A 22,713-nucleotide genomic window follows, 5' to 3' on the forward strand; every position below is an offset into this window, starting at 1 on the left:
ATAATCCATCCAATCATCTTCTTCCCTCTCCAAGGGCCCCTCTCTATTCCAGCTAGGCCACATGGTATATTGATTGTGTATCCAGGGGAACTGAGCTTCTTCCCTCCGCCTCCTTGCAATGGCTTCTGGTATTTGTATTTCAGGGTCTAAATGCTTCATCCCAACCACCCTGGCAGTAGCCTTGTCACAATATATGGGCATCCAGGGCCGGTGCTAGGGTTTCTGTCGCCCTCCTGCAGCCTATTAATCAGCGCCCCCTACCTATCTAGGGGTAGGGTCACTAATAAACAACGAAGGCAGAGGCGCGGGACCGCGGCTCTCTGCCTGCTGCTACTGTTTCCTGTGCCAGCCCGGAAGTTTACCTCAGAACAGAAGAGGCAGGACCAGCACAGGAAACAGTAGCGGCAGGCAGAGAGCCGCAGTCCCGCGCCTCTGCCTTGGTTGTTTATTAGTGCGGACCCAGCGAGGTGCAATGGGAGGGATCATGCTGCAAGGCAGGTGGATGAAAGGGGAGAGAGGGAGAAAGAAACAGGCACCGGGTCGGGTCTTGCTGTTGCTGGACTGGAGGCATCTGCAGCCACACCAGCACTGATTGGAAGGTCGCAAAAGACTGGATGGGCCTAGGCTGAGATTGGGTGGGCCATGGCCTACCCAGGCCCACCCATAGCTACACCCCTGGACTGGGGGCTTGCTGTAGGTGGGGGCTGAAAAATGTGGAATATGGTAGGGGGTGAAGATGGTGCCTTATACTTGTTGCTAGAAAATGTGCTAAAAGTGGTTAATGTAGCAGGGTTTTAAAAATGTTTGGACAAGTTCACCATTATTAAGGTTGACTTAGAGAAAATCCATTGCTTAGTCCTGTGTTAAGCACCATGGAATTTGATTTACTCTTTTGAAATCCTGCCAGATACTGGAATGGCCATTGTTGGATATAGAATATTGGGCTTGATAGACCTTTGATCTGTCCCAGTGTAGCAATGTTTATGTACTTATGCAGTTATAGTACCATGTAGCAGATAATGTGGAGCTGGTTATGCACTTCAGTAGGAGGCACTAGCTACATCGGCGTTATCTGCAGTGCAATTAATGTGCAATAAGCCTACAGCACTGTTCCCTCTAAGCTGAGTCCTTCATGTACAGTCGTACCAGTTGGGGACGCTGTTTCACTATCATATTTTCAATAGTTTTATTGTGGGGTCCTTTTACTAAGATGCGCTGAAAAATGGCTTGCAATAGTGTAGGCACGGGTTTTGGGTGCACGCTGATCCATTTTTCAGCACACCAGTAAAAAAAGGTCCTTTTTTATTTTTGCCGAACATGGACGTGCGGCAAAATCAAAATTGCTGCGTGTCCATTTTGGGTCTGCAACTTTACCGCCAGCCATTGACCTAGCAGTAAAGTCTCACGCGGTAACCGGGCGGTAATGACCTACGTGCGTCAAATGCTGCTTGGCATGCGTCCAGTATGCGCGTCCAAAAATAACAATTATTTTTCGGCCGCACATATCAGATGAACACCAAAAATGAAATTATCGCAAAAGCCATGCAGTAGCTGGGCAGTAACTCCATTTTGGTGCACGTTGGGCACATGTAGACGTTTACGCGGATTAGTAAAAGGGCCCCTGTGTTTTGTGTTGGCATTGTAATGTAGCATACTATGCCATACTTTGTATTGTTGTTTGAATATTTTTACTGCTGTAATTGTCTATTGCTTATGTTTGACTTTTTCATGCTGTATACCGCCTTGAGTGAATTCTTTCAAAACGGCGGTAAATAAATCCAAATAAATAAATAAATAGCGGGGGACAGGCAAGCTCTGCAGGACTCTAGAGAGCTTGCTGTCCCTAGTAATTAAAAACGCAATATTGAAGCACTATCCCCTAATGGCAGCAATGCATTTGGAGGATTCACAGTCAGCTTAAAGGGAACAGTAGTCTACTGTGTCTTTAACTACTATACATGAAGGTGCTGGGACCACTCCATTGAATGCAAAGGCTTTGCAGTTACCATGCATTACTTTTGATCATAAATGTGTGGTAATTGTAAAACTGTAACGCACTTTACCAAAAGGGGCCCAGTTTGATTTATAGGTCCAAAATTAGCTATTCAGTCCCCAGGATTTTTTTTTAAGTGCTGTGGACTTGGTGGCAAATGCATAAGTACTTTTGAATGTTAAACTTATAATATTGCCATTTGAAAACAAAATGCAAATATATAGATCTGATTTAGCAGAGTATTTTTTTCATCCATTCTTCTGAAAGATACAGTTATGAACGAATCAAAGACATTTCACATTTAAAACCGTTCAGCACAAGCGAGCCACCCCAACTATTATTGAAGGCTCTAACTTGGATAAAACATTATGAAAGAAGTTGATATTTACATTAATTTTCAATAGCACTCACATTACCAGCCTGCACTGTACAGGTACAAATTGTAATGTTTGACATAGTAAAATAAAAAAATTTAAAAAAGAGTTAAACCGTTGCTTCTTTAATCTTCAAAACAATATACTTTCCAAGAAATATAAAGAACTGAAATAACAAAATGAAAAGGTTGCCTGGAGGTAGAAGGAGGGATTCTGAATGCTACTGCTAAATGCTACATATCTATACATTTTCTCATTTTAAACATTGCTAATTATTCACTTAATCTTCCAGGGACCCATATCATACAATTGCAGCACTGGACCCAGAGAAATTAAATATCTTTCGCAGTGTGAGAGAAATAACAGGTAAGAGAAAGCACGGCATTACTATTATCAAGGCTCTAAGGGATAATTCTATAACACTGTGCTAACATGAATGTGCCGATTCTGCACGTAAATGTTTAGAACATGACCATTTGCATACATATGTTTGCACATATGTTTGTAACTGGCAGAATTCCGCCTTAGCACTATTCTATAAATACCACAGTGCATATCTACAAAGGTATGCACCTGGGTGAAGGTTTTGTGTGGCTAAACTTGCATGTGTATCTTCTAGAATACCGTAATGTATGCATTTATCTGGAACAGCTCTATGACAGATGCAAGTGCTCACACCTAACTTGTATATATACACCTAGTTAGACTAGTATTTTCTAAAGAAAATTAGGTGTCTAACTTCCTTTATAGAATGGGCTTCTAATAGGCACCCTGTTATAGAATTGCCCTCCATATGTCTCTGCTTTTTTACTGCAAGAGTATATGTACTGGTTGGTATTTCAGAAAACTGATATGGTAAATGGTAATTCTCTCTAGAATCAGGAAACAGTGTTGCCTGTGAATTATTTGGCGGTAATATTCAGCTGACGACAGTCAGCGTTTTTATAAGCAGTGACCATTGAGGGCTAAATTATACATGGATATTACATGCTGGGCCATGCCCGGAAACCATAGTGCTAATAGACATACACAGCGCTATACACATTATATGCATGTACTTTCTCTGTCCGTAGAGGGCTCACAATGTAAGGGACCCTTTTACAAAGCACGACGGTAAGCCCAGCGCGGGCTTACCGCTCTCTAAAAGGAACTACCACTGGGTATACCGCAGCAGCCTGGCAGTAGTTCCCACCCCCCAGCGCGCCGTCATATCCGTTGCTACAAAAATATATATATTTTTTATAGCACCGGTGTATATCCAGTGGTAATCAGGCAGTGCTGCTCGCTGCCCAATTAGTGCTGGAGCCCTTACTGCCACCTCAATGGGTGGCGTTAAGGGACCCCCCCCCCCCCAAATGGCTACGCGGCAAGTGCTTTACTTGCTGCATGGCCATTTCCTGAGGAAAAGAGAGACCTACCTTTTACCCGACTACGGTAAAAGGGGCCTCGGCACGCATCAGAAACACACACTGATGCCAGCGCAGGCCCCCTTTTGCCGTAGCTTGGTAAAAGGGTCCCTTAGTTTTTGTACCTGAGGCAATGGAGGGTTAAGAGACTTTCCCAAGGTCACAAGGAGCTGCAGTGAGAATTAAATCTGAGGACCTTTGCTTATCAATTAAGTTACATGTGCAATTTTGTTCAAAATTTAGGACATCCCACTTATAGTGAAAAATATTGCCACTCTGTTAGGAGTGAAACTTGATTCTCATCTTCTGTTTAAGAAACAAGTTCCTCCTTGGTTTATTCTTTGCTCTTTTCTGATTGAGAGCAAATATGTGCAGTAATTTATGTTGGATAAAAAACACTTTTGGTGCTTTGTCCACACATTGATTTTTAACTGGGTTGATTATTATCATTCCCTCCTTGCTGCTGGGTGGGTTCCTTTGTTTAAAAGGATTCAGATAGTACAGAATACTGCAGAGAGACTTTCTTACAGTATAGATAGATTTCATCTTATGACAACTTTAGTAGATGAACAACACTGGCTACTATTTGAAGTAAGAATTCAGGCAAAATGTTTATTTTGACACATTGGGCCAGATTCTATATATGGCACTTAAAAAATCCACATGGAAAATATTTCTGCCTAAGCGTATTCTATAAGCGGCGCCTAGATTTAGGCACAGTACATAGAATATGCTTAGTCGATATCCTAGTGCCTAAAACTACATGAATCCATTTACACCACTGAAAACGTGGCGTAAATCCTGGTGCGTAGATTTAGGTGAAGAGGGACGTATTCTACAACAACGCACATAACTTGTGGAATGCCCACAAAATGCCAAATTCCCTGCATATAACCACACCCCTTTTTGCCTGCACACATTAAAACTTAACATAAGAACATAACAGTAGCCATACTGGGTCAGACCAATGGTCCATCTTGCCCAGTATCCTGTTTCCAACAGTGGCCAAGCTAGGTCACAAGTACCTGGTAGAAACCCAAATCATGGCAACATTCCATGCTACCAATCCCAGGGCAAACAATTGCTTCCCCATGTCTGTCTCAATGGCAGACTATGGGCTTTTCCTCCAGGAACTTGACCCAACTTTTTTAAACCCAGATACGCTAACCACTGTTACTACATCCTCCAACAAAGAGTTTCAGAGCTTAACTATTTATTGAGTGAAAAATATTTCCTCCTATTTGTTTTGAAATATTTCCATGCAACTTCCTTGAGTGTCCCCTAGTCTTGGTACTTTTGGAACGAGTAAAAAATTGATTTACTTCTACTCGTTCTACACCACTCAGGATTTTGTAGACCTAAATCCTGTCTCCCCTCATCCATCTCTTTTACAAACTGAAGAGTCTTAACCTCTTTAGCCTTTCCTCATATGAGGGGATTTCATCCCTTTTATAGTTTTGGTCACTCTTCTTTGAATCTTTTCTAATCTGCTATATCTTTTTTGAGATACAGTGATTAGAACTGAACACAGTGCTCAAGGTGAGATAGCACCATGGAACGATATAGAGGCATTATACTATTTTCGGTCTTATTCACCATCCCTTTCCTAATGATTCTACCATCCTGTTTGCTTCTTTGGCTGCCACTGCACATTGAGCAGCAGATTTCAGCATATTATCTACAACAACACCTAGATTTTTTTCTTGGTTGCTGACTTCATATTATTCTTTTCAATGTGCATCACCTTGCATTTGTACATATTAAATTTCATCTCCCATTTGGATGCCTAATCTTCCAATTTCCTAAGGTCTTCCTGCAAAATTTCACAGTCTGCACCTTTTTTAACAACCTTGAATAGTTTTGTGTCATCTGCAAATTTAATCACCTCACTCATTGTTCCGTTTTCCATATTGTTTATAAATATGTTAAATATCACCAGTCCCAGTACTGATCACTGTGGGATTCCACCCTGCTCCATTGAGAGAAGTGAACATTTAACTCTACCCTCTGTTTTCTGTCCAATAACCAATTTCTAATCCACAGCAGAACCTTGCCTCTTCAATTTTCTTAGGAGTCTCTCATGAGGAACTTTTGTCAAAAGCTTTCTGAAAATCTAGATACACTACATCAACCGGCTCACGTTTATCCACATGTTTATTCACATCTTCAAAGAAATTAAGTAAATTCGTGAGGCAAGACTTCCCTTGGTTGAACCCAAGCAGATTCTGTCCCATTAAACTATATTTGTCTATGTGTTCCATAATTTTATTCATTATGATAGTTTCCACTATTTTACCTGGCACTGACATCAGGCTTACTGGTCTGTAATTTCCTGGATCATCTCGGAACCTTTTTTTTTAAAAAAACAGTGTCACATTGACCACCCTCCAATTCTCAGGTACTATGGGATGATTTTAATAATAAATTACGCATTACTAACAGCATATTAGCAATTTCATGCTTGAGTTCTTTGAGTACTCTTGGATGTATGCCATCTAGTCCAGGTGATTTACTACTCTTTAATTTGTCGATTTGGCTCAGTATGTCTTGCAGGTTCAGTGAGATTTCTTTCAGGTCCTCCACATCATCATCTTTGAAAACCATTTCCGGTACAGGCAGATCTTTTACACAGTGCATTACAGAGTATGTTTAGGGAGTTGTGCACATAAATTCTAATTATCGCCAATTAGTGTTCATTATAACTTGTTAAGTGCTGTTAATAATTCTGATTAGCTTTTTAAGTCAATTAAGTTACACATGTTGTTATAGAACACACTTGGATTTCAGCACAGAACACTAGGGGTTCTTTTTACTAAGGTATGTAGGCACCTAGGCACATCCAACGTGCGTCAAATTGCAACTACCGCCTGGCTACTGTGTGCATTGGGCGGTAATTCCATTTTTGACCCATGTCCAAAACAAACGGTAGAAAATATTTTCTATCTTCTACCCCGTGCCACTTACCTGGTGGTATTCAACAGCTTATGTGCACTGATGTTTACTGCCTGGTTAGTATGTGAGACCTTACCGCTAAGTCAATGGGTGGCGGTAAAGTCTCAGGCCGAAAATGGATGCACGTTGGTTTTAATTTTGCTGCACGTCCATTTTTGTCCACAAAAAAAGGTCTTTTTTCCTGGCACACTGAAAAATGGACCTACATGTGTCCAAAACACACTCCTACACCTATGCAATAGACATATCTGTCTATTGCATTTGCCTTCACTGAACAGTTTTGAGGTTACATGTGATTCCTTATTTGCATATCTGACCCCTCTATTTTAGAATGATTTTCCCCATTTCTCCCCCCCCCCCACCACCTAATATCAGAAGAGAGAATAGTTATTTAAAATTTAAATCATCTCTAAAAACATGCATTCAAAATCTGCACAAAATTATTCACGGCGAAGCTCCAATCTACATGACAGACCTCATAGACTTACCAACCAGGAACACAAAAAGGTCAGCATGAACATTCCTGAACCTCCACTACCCTAGCTGCAAAGGACTAAAATATAAAGCAACCTATTCATCCAGCTTCTCATACATAAGCATGCAATTATGGAATGCACTACCAAACACCATTAAACAACATGCATTAAACAACAAATTAATGCATGACCTAACAAACTTCCGAAAATTACTAAAAACCAACCTGTTCAAAAAGGCATGCCACAATTAATTAATCCTAAATACCAGACAACGAAACCAATACTAGAAATAGACAAAAATGAACTTTCATTGCTTGACTACTTCACCTACTCTGTCAATTACTGAACTTTAATGCAATACCACCTGATTTCTTATCCCGGAAAAGAATCTTTAACACTTCACTGCTTAATTTACTTTCCTGCTTATAATCGAAAGAGAAAAAACGCCTATATTGCGACCCAAATCGGGAGATGGACGTCTTTCTCCCGTGGGCGCCCAAATCGGTATAATCGAAAGCCGATTTTGGGCGTTTCCAACTGCAATCCGTCGCGGAAACGGGTAAAGTTGACGGGGGCGTGTCGGAGGTGTGGTGAAGGCGGAACTGGGGCATGGATATCGGCCGAGGAGAGATGGGCGTCTTTAGCTGATAATTTAAAAAAAAGGCGTTTTGACCGCGATTTTGGGTCACTTTTCGGCGATCTATTGTGGCGGCACCGCAAACAGCTGGCCAGAACCGTATTATCGAAAAAGATGGCCGGCCATCTTTTCTTTCAATAATACGGTTTGCCCCGGCCAAATGCCAGAGTTCACCGGGTTTGAGATGGCCACTTTTGTTTTTCAGCGATAATGGAATCTAAAAACGGCCAGCTCAACCCCGGCTAAATCCAAGGCATTTGGTTTGTGGGAGGAGCCAGCATTTGTAGTGCACTGGTCCCCCTGACATGACAGGACAAAAATTTTTTAAAAAATATACAAATAGGTCCCAGGTGCATAGATCCGTTACCTTGGGTGGTCAGCCCCCCAAATCCCCCCAAAACCCACTCCCCACAACTCTACACCATTACCATAGTCCTTAAGGGTGGAGGGGGGCACCTTCATGTGGGTAGAGTGGATTTTGGGGGGATTTGGAGGGCTCAACACAAGTGTAACAGGTGGGGGGGATGGGCCTGGGTCCGCCTGCCTGAAGTCCACTGCAACCAACAAAAACTGTTCCAGGGACCTGCATGTCAGGGAGCTGGGTATGACATTTGAGGCTGGCATACAGGCTGGCAAAAAAGGTTTTTATTTTTATTTTTTTAGTGTGGGAGGAGGTTGGTGACCACTGAGGGAGTACGCGGAGGTCATCACCCATTCCCTCCGGTTGTCACCTTTTTGAGGCTTGGTCGTGAAAATAAAAGGACCAAGTAAAACCAGCAAAATACTCATTAACGCCGCGTTTGTTTTTTCCATTATGCGCTGAAGCCGGCCATCTGTTAGCCACGCCCATGCCCGCCCATGTCCCGCCTTTGCTACGCCACCGACATGCCCCTTGAACTTTCGCAGGCTCAGCGACGGGAAAGCGGCGATGGTGTCAAAAAAGGTGGTTTCGATTATACCGATTTGGCCGCTTTTGAAAGAATAAGCTTAAATTTCTGTGCGGTATATAGAATTACACCAAGCACCTCTCGATGTGACCAAATTTAGTTGCAGCCATTTATTCCACACTAGTAAAAAAGGCCCGTTTCCGAAACCAATGAAACGGGCGCTAGCATGTGGTTTTTTTTGTGTATGTGTGTGTATGTGTCACAGAGTTATTTTGTGTGTGTGTGAGGGTGCGGTGTGTGTGCAGGTTGTTGATGTGTGTCTTTTTTTGTTTTTTGCTTGGGGGTTAGGGGATGTGCTGTGCTGTGCTGGCAAAGTGGGTTGGGTTGGTGTGTGGCTTTGAGGGTGTGTTTCTGTTGTATTGTGTGTGTGTGGTTTTGTCTGTCAAGGAGGTTTGTGGAGGGGGGTCTTTCTGTTGGTGAAATGTAAATGTGGTTGTAGGGGGGGACAGCCTTTGTTGAGTGTTTTTTTTTTCCATGTTTATTTTTTGTGTTGTGCTGAGGCAGCACTGTTGTTTTAGATGGGCGGAAGGTTGAGGAGCACGTTCTTTGTCTGTCGGTATTTTTTGACTGTTTCAGGGCTGCTGTAGGGGAATGCTGGAAGAGAAATGTGCTGTTGGAAGCAGCGCCATCTTTTTCCATTGGGCTGGGGTTCTGGGCATCCTGGAGGTGGGTGACGGCTTGCCTGAGGATGGGGATGGTTGTTTTAAGTTGGCGGAAGGGAGAAGAGCACGGTCTCGGGCCGTCGGGGGGTGATCCGGTATGTTTGGTCCATTTCAGGCCAGCTGCAGGGGAATGCTGGAACATTTATGCGCTGCAGGAATCAGCGCCGTCTTTTTCCGGGTGCTCGGGGAATCTCCGAGGTGGGAGACAGCTTGCCTGAGGCTGGGGATGGTTGGGCACGTCCTTGGCCGCTTCAGCAAAAGGAAAAGAGGAAGGGGGTGGGGAGTTACCTGCAGCCGCCTGAGAAACCATGTATTCTTTGTTTGTTTTGTATTATTAGTTTGCATTTCTGCTGAAGAAAGAGTGGATGCCTTTCGAATGATGGAGGTGGTGCGTCGGTGTGCGGTTGTTTTGTTAGTTTGGCAGCCAGTCTCCAGTGATTCCTGGGCAGGGAAGGAGTATCCGCGTGTTTCTCTACTCCTCCCCCTTCCTTGGTCGCTGTTTGCTGCTGGCTGGGTCGCGGGTAATCCTTCCAGCTGGGCTGCAGCTTCTCCTGTTCGCCCACGTCCCAGATGGTGACGGGCACGTTGTTTTCCGGCTCCTCTGACTCCATGTCAAGCGATCCCAAATATAGTCTGTGCTATAGGCCCTCTGGCACTCTTCAGTACTGGCATTAGGCATTTAAAAATTCCCCCCCCTCCCCCGGTCTATTTTTGCTCATACCCACAGCAGGAATATTCCTCTCTCATTCCAGCGGTGGTTCTGTGCTCTCCGTGCTGCACAGATAATGAGCCATTCTGCTGGGGAATGCTCCTCCCTTATTGTCACGTAGTTTCCTTTGATTGGTCCGTCTTACGTTGCCTAGTGTTGCCTGGGAACGGTGTTGTGATGGTCCTTTGTGTTTCAGAATGTTGAGGGTGTTTTTTCTGATTGGTCCGTCATGCGAGGGCGGGGCAGAGAGACATGGTCAGTGTTCTGGCTTCACCACCATGAATCCATGAACCCTTCAGGGAGTGACTGAGTGACTTCAGAACATTGTCTTCAGAATGTTGAGGGTGAATTTTATTATAGTAGATTTTACTTGGCTTAAATCCAGACACCTAAATTAGGCACAGATTTGGTGTATTATATAACAATGCACATAGATTTTAGAAATGCCCACGCCCCACCCATGGCCATGCCCCCCTTTTCAACTATGCAATTTAGACTTTATGTGTACCATGTTAAGAATATACTTAGTGAGTTCTGCGTGTAAATCTTAATCAATGCCAATTAGTGCTGATAATTGCTTGTTAACATCCAGATGACAGTGCTGATTAGCTAGTTAACCAATTAAATTACACGTGTTGTTATAGAATATGCTTTAATTTCCAGATGGCGGCACTTACTGCCCCCTATTTAAGTGGCACTAAGTGCTCCTGCATTAACTCTGCATTAGCCAGTTAGTGCACAGTAATCTGAAAACCCTAGCTGGTTAACCCTACCATGCCCATTCATCTCCCCTGACACATCTCCTCACAAAAATAGTTTGTAAAAAGGTGTTAATGTGTGGTTATTGCACGGAAAAGGTGAAATTCAGCAAAATGCTTTAATACGTTGTTCTATAATCCATTTTCCTGTGCTAGCATTTAATGCAGTTTAGTAAAAAGGCCCCTTAGTAATTAAGGGGCCTTTTTACTAAGCCACGTGGAGGAACATAATCGAACGCTAATGCCCATCTCCATGGGCCTATATGTCCGAGAACGGGTACGTGAAGGGGCGGGATAGACCGTATTTTCGAAAAAAATGGTTGACCATCTTTTTTTCGATAATACGATTTGTGCCCAGCAAATGTATCGGAGTTGTGCGGATTTGAGCTGGGTGGTTTCGTTTTTCAGCGATAATGGAAACCAAAGGCGCCCAGCTCAAAAACGAACAAATCCAAGGCATTTGGTCATGGGAGGGGCCAGGATTCGTAGTGCACTGGTCCCCTTCACATGCCAGGACACCAACCAGGCACCCTAGGGGGCACTTGTAACAATTAAAAAAAAAGTCAAATACCTCCCAAGTTCATAGCTCCCTTCCTTTGGGTGATGAGCCCCTCAAATCCCCCCCAAAACCCACTGCCCACAACTCTCACCATTACCATAGCCCTTATGGCTGAAAGGGTGCACCTAGATGTGGGTACAGTGGGTTTTGGGGGCGGTTTGGAGGGCTCCCATTTACCACCACAAGTGTAATAGGTAGGGGGGGGGGGGGTGGGCCTGGGTCCACCTGCCTGAAGTCCACTGCACCCACTAACAACTGCTCCAGGGACCTGCATACTGATGTGATGGAGCTGGGTATGGCATTTGAGGGTGGCATACAGGCTGGAAAAAAAAGTTGTTAAAGTTTTTTGGTTTTTTTTTTGGTGAGAGGAGGTTGCTGACCACTGGGGGAGTCAGGGGTGGTCATCCCCAATTCCCTCCGGTGGTCATCTGGTCATTTAGGGCACTTTTTTGAAACTTGTTCGTGAAAAAAAAGGGTAAAAAAAGTGGCCTAAATTTGCGCTAAAAACACCTTTCTTTTTTTGATTATCGGCCGAAGGCACCCATCTCTCCTCAGCCGATAAACACACCCCAGTCCCGCCTTCACCATGCCTCCGACACGCCCCCATCAACTTTGTTCATTCCCGCGACGGAGTGCAGTTGAAGACGCCCAAAATCATCTTTTGATTATACCGATTTGGACACCTTTGCGAAATGGGGCGCCTATCTCCCGATTTGGTCGAAATCTGGGCGCCCATCACTTTCGAAAATAAGGCTGATAGGCGCCTATGTGCACCCAACATGCGTCAGTTTGGAACTACAGCCCGGCTATTGCATGGCCCGGGCGGTAATTTCATTTTTAACGTGCATCCAGTACACATGCCGGAAAATATATTTTATTTTCCACTGCGTGGCACTAACCGGGCAATAATCAGCATTGTACATACGCTGATGATTATGCCCGGTTAACATATGAGACCTTACTGCTAAGTGAATGGTGACGGTAAGGTCTCAAGCCCAAAATGGATGTGCTCCAATTTTCATTTTGCTGCATGTCCATTTTTGGACAAAAAAAAAGAGGCTGACCAGGAACAAACAAGAAGACTTCAAAAACGTTTATTGGTGAAGACTCGACACAGCACCATGTTTTGGCAGTAAGCCTGCTTTAGGAGTGTAAATTGATAACAATAACAATGAAAATAAAATGTGCATAACCATTAAAAACGATGCATATAAACATATATCTATATAAAATAAATAAATATAGACATATTAAAAAAATAACATCTTAAAAAATAAAATGTATAATACATAAACAAACATGTCATTTTTTAAATATGTCAATATTTATTTTATGATTTGCATATATGTTTATATGCATCATTTTTAATAGTTATGTACATTTTATTTTAATTGTTATCAATTTAGACTCCTGAAGTAGGCTCAGTGCCGAAACACGGTGTTCTGACGCGTCTTCACCAATAAACGTTTTACCATCATATGAAGTATTCTCGTTTGTTCCTGGTCAGCCTGGTCTATTTCCCACATTTGTCCTGCTACACTAGTTATTCCAAAAAAAATGAAAGTAGGTGCTGTCTTTTCCTTTATAGAATAGGTTCCAGATAGGCCCTTCTTGGTGACTGAAAATAGACACTCCTTCATAGAATTACCCTCTTAATGCATGGCAAAGAACCTTCCAATGCATTAGGTGCAAGGAAACATGTTGGGCATGCCTCCAACATCAAGCACACAGGTTTTGCATTTACAGCAATCTTTGCTTTTAAAGTGCTTTAAGTTCAAATATATTCTCCCTCTGATATTCAACTGGCAGCAGGCAGTGTGGTTAGCTGGCACTGACCCCTGGATATTCAATGCCGGGACATTTCCGGTGACCGGCATTGAATATCCAGGGTCTTTCTGGCCAGCTCTATCTTAACTGGCTATGTGAATATTCAGCACTGTCAGGTTAAGGGGTCTTTTTACAAAGGTGTGCTGAAAAATAGTCTGCGGTAGTGTAGACAGGTTTTGGGCATCACCAATCCATTTTTCAGTGTGCCTGTAAAAAAGGCCTCTTTCCCCCCCCCCCCCCCCCCCCCCAAAATGGACTTGAGGCAAAATTGAAATTGCCGGCCGTCCATTTTGGGTGTGAGACCTTACCACCAGCCATAGACCTAGCGGTAAAGAATTTGGGCGGTAATGTCCTACGCGCGTCAGATGTTGCTTGGCACACATCCACTACGCATGCCAGAAAATAAAAAAATATTTTTCAGACTTGCGTAGCGGACACATGCCAAAATTGAAATGGCCTTAAGGGCCACGTGGTAACCAGGTGGTAACTCCAATTTGCGACTTAGTAAAAGGGGCCCTAAGTTAATAGCAGGCAAAGATAGGACTGCTATTTATGCTGTTTGATTTGCCCACTAAACTTAGCTGGCCAGAGCTTGAATATTCACAGATACCTGGCTAAGATGCGTGACATAGCTTGTTATTGGCTAGCCACAAAGTGCTAATATTCAGTGGAGATAACCGGCTATCTTGCAATGAATATTAGTGATTAGCCGGCTAAGAGGCCCTTTTACTAAGCCACATAGAGGCATATTTGGCACCTATGTGCATACGTGTGTCACTTTAGAACTACCATGTGGCCCAGGCGGCAATTCTATTTTTTTTACACGCATTCTTCTTTTGATTTTCTAACGTGTGGGACTAACCAGGCGGTAATCAGCATTGTACGTGCGCCAACGATTACCGCCCGGATAAGGCGTGAGACCTTACCACTAAGTCAGTGGGTGGTGGTAAGTTTTCAGGCCCAAAATGGACACGCGCCAATTTTTATTTTGCTGCAGTTCCATTTTTTCAGGCATGCTGAAAAATGGATCTCTGCGCATCCAAAAGATGCACCTACAATAGTGCAGGCCTTTTTTCAGCATACCTTAGTAAAAGGACCCCTATTGGCCAGGAGCCGTTCCTGGCCGGTTAAATAGTGCTGTATATTGGGCCCTCTGTACTGTAGTAAACAGGCCCAAGCATGTTTCTATTTACAGAGACTTAAATGTGAAATAAAAGTTCAGCACCAAAATGTAGCCTTTTGGGGCTTGTTCAGTTCTTTGATTTTAATTATTTATTATTTACTGCTAGAAAATGTTTTATGTTTACAGTGTCTTTACTTGTGTGTGTTGGATGCTGTATATCTTGCTTTGTGCTAACTGGAAAAGAAATTTATAATTGTAATACAATCAGTAAAATGAAATAACGTTGAAGGTTCTTTCATAGTGAAATCACTATAATTTCCTTAACTGACTGCATTAAATAACATTACCATATGCAACAAGGTTCATATTGATGCTTTCAGGTAAAATAAATTACCAAGCAAATTTCCATGTAATTCTTTCAATATATACTAATTTATTTATACATTCAACTTATTTTTTATTCAAATACTTTTACTAGCATTATTAATTTACATAACCAAAACACATATAGCTATGAGTATACAGTAGATAATTCAATACAGAATAAGTTAAGAATGACATGTATTCGTCATGACATTGATCCAGTTTTCCCCATTTCATTGGAACAACTACATTTTACAAAAACTATGGTTTTATATTTCCTCCATACATATCCAGTTCCACCATAAAATAGCATTAAATGTCAAGTTATCTTTCCCAGTTGTAAATTATTTAACTTCATAGATATTGCTAATAGGAAATTAAATAGATAAGAGTCCTGTGGGGAAATGTGATCTTTTAGTGCTAAAGATTTCCACAGCACGAGCTAATGTTAATTCAAAATATAGTAGACGTTTTCCTCCATATTTACAGATTCACTTTTTGTTAGTTTTACAGGGGTCTAGAAGGCATGATAATATAGATGAGAATTATGACTATGTTATTGAAGCTGAGTGAGAAGGTTTAAGGCTCTATAACCAGAAATTTACCCATTGATTATTGGATAAGGAACCTTGACCCTCTTTTCCCAAAATCATTTTGATGCCAGAACACCTTTTTATTTAATCTGATCTAATTATCTTATAGAAAAATGATTGATAAAAGGAGTGTACCTTAGGTGTGACTGTTATTAAAAGTCATGTATCTGACAGTTTCATTTAAATTTAATTTTAACTGCTTAATTGCATGTTGTAGTTGTATCCATGTAAAGAACCCGGAAGGCTGAATTCTTGCTGAAGTTCTTGAAAGGAGTTTATTCACTCAGTCTGACCAAATCTGATTAGTTTGCCAACACTTCCAGTTGACTGGAGTTTTATTAATTACAATTATGGGGTTATTCCATATTGGTGTGTGTTTTTGGAAAACTGGATTCATCATCGAAAGTGACATCAAGCATTCTAAAAGTCAGAAAATGTGATGGTTATAACTGGCCATGATGTTTGTTTATTAAACTTGATATACTGTATTTCTATGATAAATCAAGGCAGTTACCCATGGTAATATGGAAAAGATAGGAAAAGAACAGAGCCGTGGAGGGGCATAATCAAACGAAAACGTCTATCTCCATGGGCGTTTATCTCCAAGAACGGGTCCGTGAAGGGGCGGACCGAACCGTATTTTCGAAAAAAAATAGACGTCCATGTTTTATTCGACAATTTGTGAGCTGGGCGTTTTTGCTTTTCAGCGATAATGGAAAATGAAAGCGCCCGGCTCAAAAACGAATAAATCCAAGGCATTTGTTCGTGGGAGGGGCTAGGATTCGTAGTGCACTGGTCCCCCTCACATGCCAGGACACCAAACGGGCACCCTAGGGTGCACTTTTACAAAAAAAAAAAGGTAAAAGAGCTCCCAGGTGTATAGCACCCTTCCCTTGTGTGTTGACCCCCCAAATCCCCCTCAAAACCCACTGCCCACAAGTCTACACCATTACTATAGCCCTAAGGGGTGAAGGGGGGCACCTACATGTGGGTACAGTGGGTTTGGGGGGGTTGGACAACTAAGCATTAAGCAGCACAATTGTAACAGGTAGGGGGGGATGGGCCTGGGTCCACCTGCCTGAACTCCACTGCACCCCCTAACAACTGCTCCAGGGACCTGCATACTGCTGCCAGGGAGGTGGGTATGACATTTGAGGGTGAAAATAAAAAGTTGTGAAACATAATTTTTTGTGGTGGGAGGGGGTTAGTGACCACTGGGGGAGTCAGGGGAGGTCATCCCCGATTCCCTCGGGTGGCAATCTGGTCATTTAGGGCACTTTTTGGGGCCTTATTCGTGAAAACAGGGTCCAGGAAAAGTGCCCTAAATTCTAGCTACAAACGCATACTTTTTTTCCATTATCGGCGAAAGGCGCCCATCTCTGTTCGGGTGATAACCATGCCCCAGTCCCGCCTTCACCACGCCTCCGACACGCCCCCGTCAACTTTGTACGCTTCAGCGATGGAGTGCAGTTGAAAACGTCCAAGTTCGGCTTTCGATTATACCGTGTTATTTGTTTTTGTGAGATAAACGTCCATCTCCCGATTTAGGTTGGAACTTGGGCGTTTTTCTCGTTCGATTATAAGCAGGATAATGTATGAACAGAGGACAGGATACAGGAAGAGGGGGGTGGGGGAGAGACTGACATTCTGGCAGCAATCTGCACACTCAGGGATAACTACCAAAGGCTAGAGTGAAAAAGTATGTTTTGAATCCAACAAAAGAGGGTTCAGAGTAGAGGACGGTGGGCAGAGTGTTCCATAAGGAGAAAAATGCACTGTGCCTGGTCAAGTCTAGGCAAGACCTGGAAACTGGAGAAATAGAAAGATGATGACCTAGCACCTTTTAAGAGAGGTGCAATATCAGGAAAGAAATCTAAAGGTATTGAGGAGACAAGTGTCTCTTCCACTCTTATTCAAGTAGGTTTTTCTGAATATGATGTGTGGGAATCACATGCCTCCATGCTTCAGGATAAATGAAGCACGATAGATGACAAATTCTGGAAAGTTACTCCTCCTGTATTCTTGGATTGTTTTAATTTCCTGGTGGCTATATGAGGTGGTTTGTTTTTCCATGTAATTTGATTATAATATGTTCTATTGTTTTGAAGAATGATGGTACTAATTTTAGAGAAAACATGCTGAGGGTATAATTAATTATGGGAGCAATTAACATTTTTATAGTCTCCAGTCTTCCCCACCAGATTAAATGTAATGGTGACCAGCACTATACCAGGTCTTTTACAGTGGAGACTGTGACCTCTATATTTTTTCCAAAGTTTCTTGTAGTGATCTATCAAACCATATTCCTAACTATTTGGTAAAGGTTTATTGCCATCTAAATGGATAGGTTGCAAGATCAGACTTATATATGTTCATTTTGTCCCAATTGACTTTATAGTGCTATCTAACAGCAAAGCTATATGGAAGGGAACATACAGTAAGTATGGCATTGATGTCATTAGGATATAAAAAAAATCATCCACATAGAGAAGAAATTAAATTCTTGGCCTTGAATGTGTGGGGATTGGCAGGGGTTCTTTTTCCCCCCCCCCAACATATTTTATTAATTTTCCAAGTATATACAATAGCTGGGAAGCAATGATGGAATAGAATGGGAAACAAAAGGTGTAGAAAAGAAGAAAGAAAAAAAAAATTGGCGTCCAGGTATCTAATATATAAGACCCTTAAGTTGGTGTAAGGTTGGGTCTGAGTATCTTGAAGGTAGTTTTCTAATGTAGTCCAGACGTTTTTCGTAAAGAGTGTCGTCCGAACTCAAATTTCTGGTGCTGCAGGACTGTATTCCACCAAAATTGAATTTTCAGTAACTGTGCAGATTTCCAATTTTGTAAAATTTGCCTTTGGGCAATAGTAAGGAGAACGTCTAGTAGTTTCGCTTGTGGATTGGTCAAATCAAAAGTTTTATGGACGGACTTAAAAATTACAATTGAATAAGTCAAGATATCAGCGATATGTAGAATCTTTTGTATGATGTTTCACACTTCCTTCCAAAACTTAAAAACCATTGGGCACTCATATATCATAAGAGAGAAAGTGCCCACTTGCTGCGAACAATGCCAACATTTATCTGATGAGTTCAGGCCAGCTGCTGCAAGTTTCCTAGGAGTCCAGTTTGTTTTATGATAAAGAAAGAACATAGATTGTAAGACAGCTGCAGAGGAAAGAGGTTTCATAACTTCAGACCAAAAACAAGACCACATAGTTTCGTCTAATACACATCCAGTATCATTTTGCCAATTGTTTTGAAGGACAATATTGAAATTATGTGATGTGTTAAATAGAAGAAGTCGTATGTCCCTTTAATATTAGTGTCTCAGCATTAGAAAATAAAGAAGGCATTTGAGGTGACAACGATGGCTAGGGGTGCTAATGCAGTATTAAATAGAAGAGAAAGAAGGCAGCCTTTTTGTGAGGCTCTAGTTAGAGAGAAGGTAGGACAAGATTTGCCATTAATTAACATAAATGTGGATAGTAGAACGTGTATAAAAGATGTATCATCTGCGGAAATTTTGTACCTACTCAAACCCATTCCAGAAGTTTGAGTAAATATCTCCATTCCACTTGATTGAGGAATTTTTCTGCATCCAAGGCAATTGCAACCTTGAGGGATAGTTGAGTATTGGGCTCATTTTCAAAGCACTTACCATTCTGATCTAAGTGAATGATTTATTCTAAGGTGTTAGATAATCTAGTTGCTAGAAATTTTGCACAGATTTTGCTTTCCACATTAATGAGAAAAATAGGTCTACAATTAGTGGCATACATGGAATCTTTTCCAGATTTAGAAATAACTTTGAGTCTGTCTTTAGTAAGGGTAACTTTTATGTTTTGACTCTTCAAAAATGTGCGACCCATTTTATATCAGGTGTTGGTTTGAGAAAGCCCTGTAGTATTCTACAATAATGCCAATGGGGCCAGAGGCCTTATTAAGTGGTAACAAACAAATAACTTCCAAGATCTCCTAATCTCTGACATCTGCTTCTAAGGAGTGCCTCTGAAGGTCATTCCGTCTAGGATGCATGACTGGCCATAGAAATATTTTGATTTGTTCCTGAGTAGTTGGCGAATCAGATGAATATAGAGATTGATAAAATTGTTAGAATTGTTGCAGACTCTCCTTTATTTGAGTAACATTTGAACCCAAGTTCTATGTTTTCTTCCTTTCCTGTTCAATTTGCTATTTTCTACATAATATTTAACTTCCTGTATTTTAAGTACGTTGCCTGCTTGCTTACTAAGTAAAAGATTGTACTTTATATAAGTCTCAGAGCACGAAACTGTTTCCTTATTGGAAATGAAGTCAAGTACTAGGGCTTTAATTTTGTCTTCCATAAGTTATAGATCCTGCTTTTGTTGTTTTCTCCATGCCATAGAAAAACTAATAAGAGGCCTCCCTAGCCCTTATAAGAAAATATGAACCCTAGTGGTAGTACTGTGGTACTACTGCTTGGGGCAGAGACACCATTTAGGATGATGGCACAGTGTCGCTCCCCCCCCCCCCCCCACACCCACCACCACCACCACCACCTGGTTCAGGAAACCGTTAAGAGTCCTACAGCATTCTGTGCCTAGAGTCTTGTGAGTCTTTACTTCCTAGTTGCTGCACTTCCCTTTTATAGCCCTAGATGGCCTGGTTAAGGGATATTTAAGGAAGTGCTCTATACCTACCAATGCTTCAGAAACACGCTTCTAGAGTTGTGCTTCTCCAGTGTTCATTGCCTGGCTGGCTCCTGTGGAGTGGAGGAGTAGCCTAGTGGTTAGTGCAGTGGCCTGAGAACCTCGGCAACTGGGCTTGATTCCCACTGCAGCTCCTTGTTAACCCTCCATTGCCTCAAGTACAAAAAACAAACAAACTATATATAATATGTAAACTACTTTGTAACCACAGAAAGGTGGTATATCACATTCCACCCCCTTTATTTTTCTCTTTCCAGCCCTGCTTGTTCCTGTCTCCAGTCCTGCTGTTCCAACTACTTCTTGGCCTCAACTCCATCAGGCCAACCCAGAAAGGCTCTCTTAAGAGCCACTCTCCACTCTGACTTATCGGGACACCCCCAAGGGGTCTTTTAAGAGCCATTTCCAAGGGGTCTTTATGAGCCAACTTCTAGACTTCTCCTGTTGTGTTCCAGCCAGTCTGCTAGGCACTGCGTAGTCCTACTTTTCTGCCAGTCCAAGTCAGGTCCTGCCTTTTCCAGCTCCCAAACTCTGCCAGGCAGTCCCATCAGCAACTGTTGATGAGGGCCTGTGCGGCACTTACACTGCACAGGTAGAGTCAACCTCGTCATGGTCCAAGGGTTCACCTTCCCCAAATGTGACACATGGAGTGTGACTGCTGCTGGAGACTCCCTGAACTACCACAGCAGACCTTATCTAGGTCTCAAGGGGTTGGAGGTTGGTGAGGGAAGGGCTCTGGAAGGGCAGGGTTTTTCTGTCAGGGGTTTGGAATTTTGTGTCTGGCAGACTTGTTGTGATCGGGGGGGGGGGGGGGGGGGGGTTGTCTTTGGCCATGCTACTGGATTGTCAGTAACACAGCTCCATTTACCACCTCCTATTGAGATGACAGTAACTGTGGCCATGCTATCAGTAGTCATGACATCTATCAATAAGGTATTGACCCATGCACTAGCTATCACAGGTGTCCACTTCTCTGTCCATGTCATGCTCAAATCCCACCCACTCCATGCATTAGGCAGCTATTATGGGATTTATATCATACTGCCCACACTACTGCACTGTAAAACCTGTTTTAGCTGCTTAACTCAGCTTAATAAAAGTACCCTTATATCTTACCATTGGAGATTTATAGAATTATAGACTATTTGCTTAGGTTACTAGATTTTTTGAAGGCTAATAATAGCATCTGATCATAACAGCCTAGTTAATATCACAAGCTATAAACTTATAATGGGTTCTAATTAAGTCGGTATATTCTATCACACTTCAAACACTGTCTCCCTAATTCTATGTTGTGTGCCACAAGTTAGACTCCAATTAGACACCTAAGTTTGGGCACTAAAATGGAAATTAGGTGCCCAAATAGGGGTTAGGCATCTAACGGCACTTAGGCATGGTTCTATAGTTTAATGCCTAAGTGATTTATCCCCTGAATCTATATAGTGCGACTTAAGTTGTGTGCTCAAATCTGGTCATATTCTGGATTTGTGTGTGTGCAACTTAATTAGCTAACAAGCCAATCAACACCGATAATTGTCAACTAACAAGCAATTATTGAAACTAATTGTCATTAATTAGAATTTACAAGCACAAGTCTTTGTGTGTTCTCTAAAATGATGCATATAAATTGTAAGGCACATATTTGAAAAAGGGTGTGGCCATGGGCAGGTTGTGGGCATTTCTAAAATCTATGCATGTTGTTTAGGCGTCAGCATTTATACCAAGTTTTACTTGGTGCAGCTGTGGATGGGCACTCAGCATATTCTGTAAACCACACCAAAATGTAGGCATAATCTATAAAGTACGCCTATATTTAGGCATACTTTATAGAATACACCTAAACGTATTTTTTTTGGTACCGATTTTTTAGGCGTGATATATAGAATCTAGTGTGTAACTGCAAAGGGAGAGGCATGCATATGAGTTGGACATGGGCGGGTCACACACTAAGGTACCAACATGTAGGTGTCAACCTTTACACCTGTCTTTTACACAGTGTAAGTGTTGGCACCTAATGTTAGGTACCTAAATGTTGGCGCCTGAATGACAACTTGGGCTCTGTTCTATAACAGAATCTGGAAACCCATTTGTCATTTTAGAATACTATCTTAGCAATCAGATTTTAGGTACCTTATTTTTAGTGCTCTTTAGAGCATTGCCCCCCTATGTCCTTAGATGCAGGTTGTGTCGATGAAGAAAGGTAACTACTGTCATGCAGTCACACTTTAAAATTGTTCCTTTTGTCCCTATCCAGCGGGACCTGATATGGAGGAACCTAATGAGAGCTGAAGCTGAAGTGGCACACTAGAGGAATAAATGATGTTACCCTCAGAGTTATTTCAGCTTTCTTGACTTACACCAATATATTATAAAGCAACGGACACAAATGTGTCTTCACAATCTGTTTGCTGACATTGATATTTTAAGAAGCTTACAAGTAATGGCCTTGTATGATTCTCTGTGTGTGGTATCTAATTTTTGTGTGATCTAGTTGATCCAGCATTATTATACAGGTTTGAGTCCCATCCAGCTGTTGTAGATCAGAAATGTGATAAGCTAAGAATATGCTCATAATTTTATGGATAACTGATCTTGTTACAGAATCTGGCTGATGTTGAAGTTTTGTTTGAGGAAGACAGCCA

At 42.0% G+C, this 22,713-nt stretch overlaps 1 protein-coding gene across 1 annotated transcript in view; it reads left to right on the forward strand.

Annotated features, from left to right (window-relative positions):
- ERBB4 (erb-b2 receptor tyrosine kinase 4) overlaps positions 1-22,713 on the forward strand; it is a 1,861,028-nt gene that overhangs the window by 1,322,113 nt on the left and 516,202 nt on the right. Inside the window, exon 10 of the mRNA XM_030209189.1 lies at positions 2,660-2,733. Coding sequence (XP_030065049.1) covers positions 2,660-2,733 — 74 coding nt within the window. The remainder of the gene's footprint in view (positions 1-2,659; positions 2,734-22,713) is intronic.

Source organism: Microcaecilia unicolor, chromosome 7, assembly GCF_901765095.1.
Source record: "Microcaecilia unicolor chromosome 7, aMicUni1.1, whole genome shotgun sequence".
Classification (NCBI taxonomy): domain Eukaryota; kingdom Metazoa; phylum Chordata; class Amphibia; order Gymnophiona; family Siphonopidae; genus Microcaecilia; species Microcaecilia unicolor.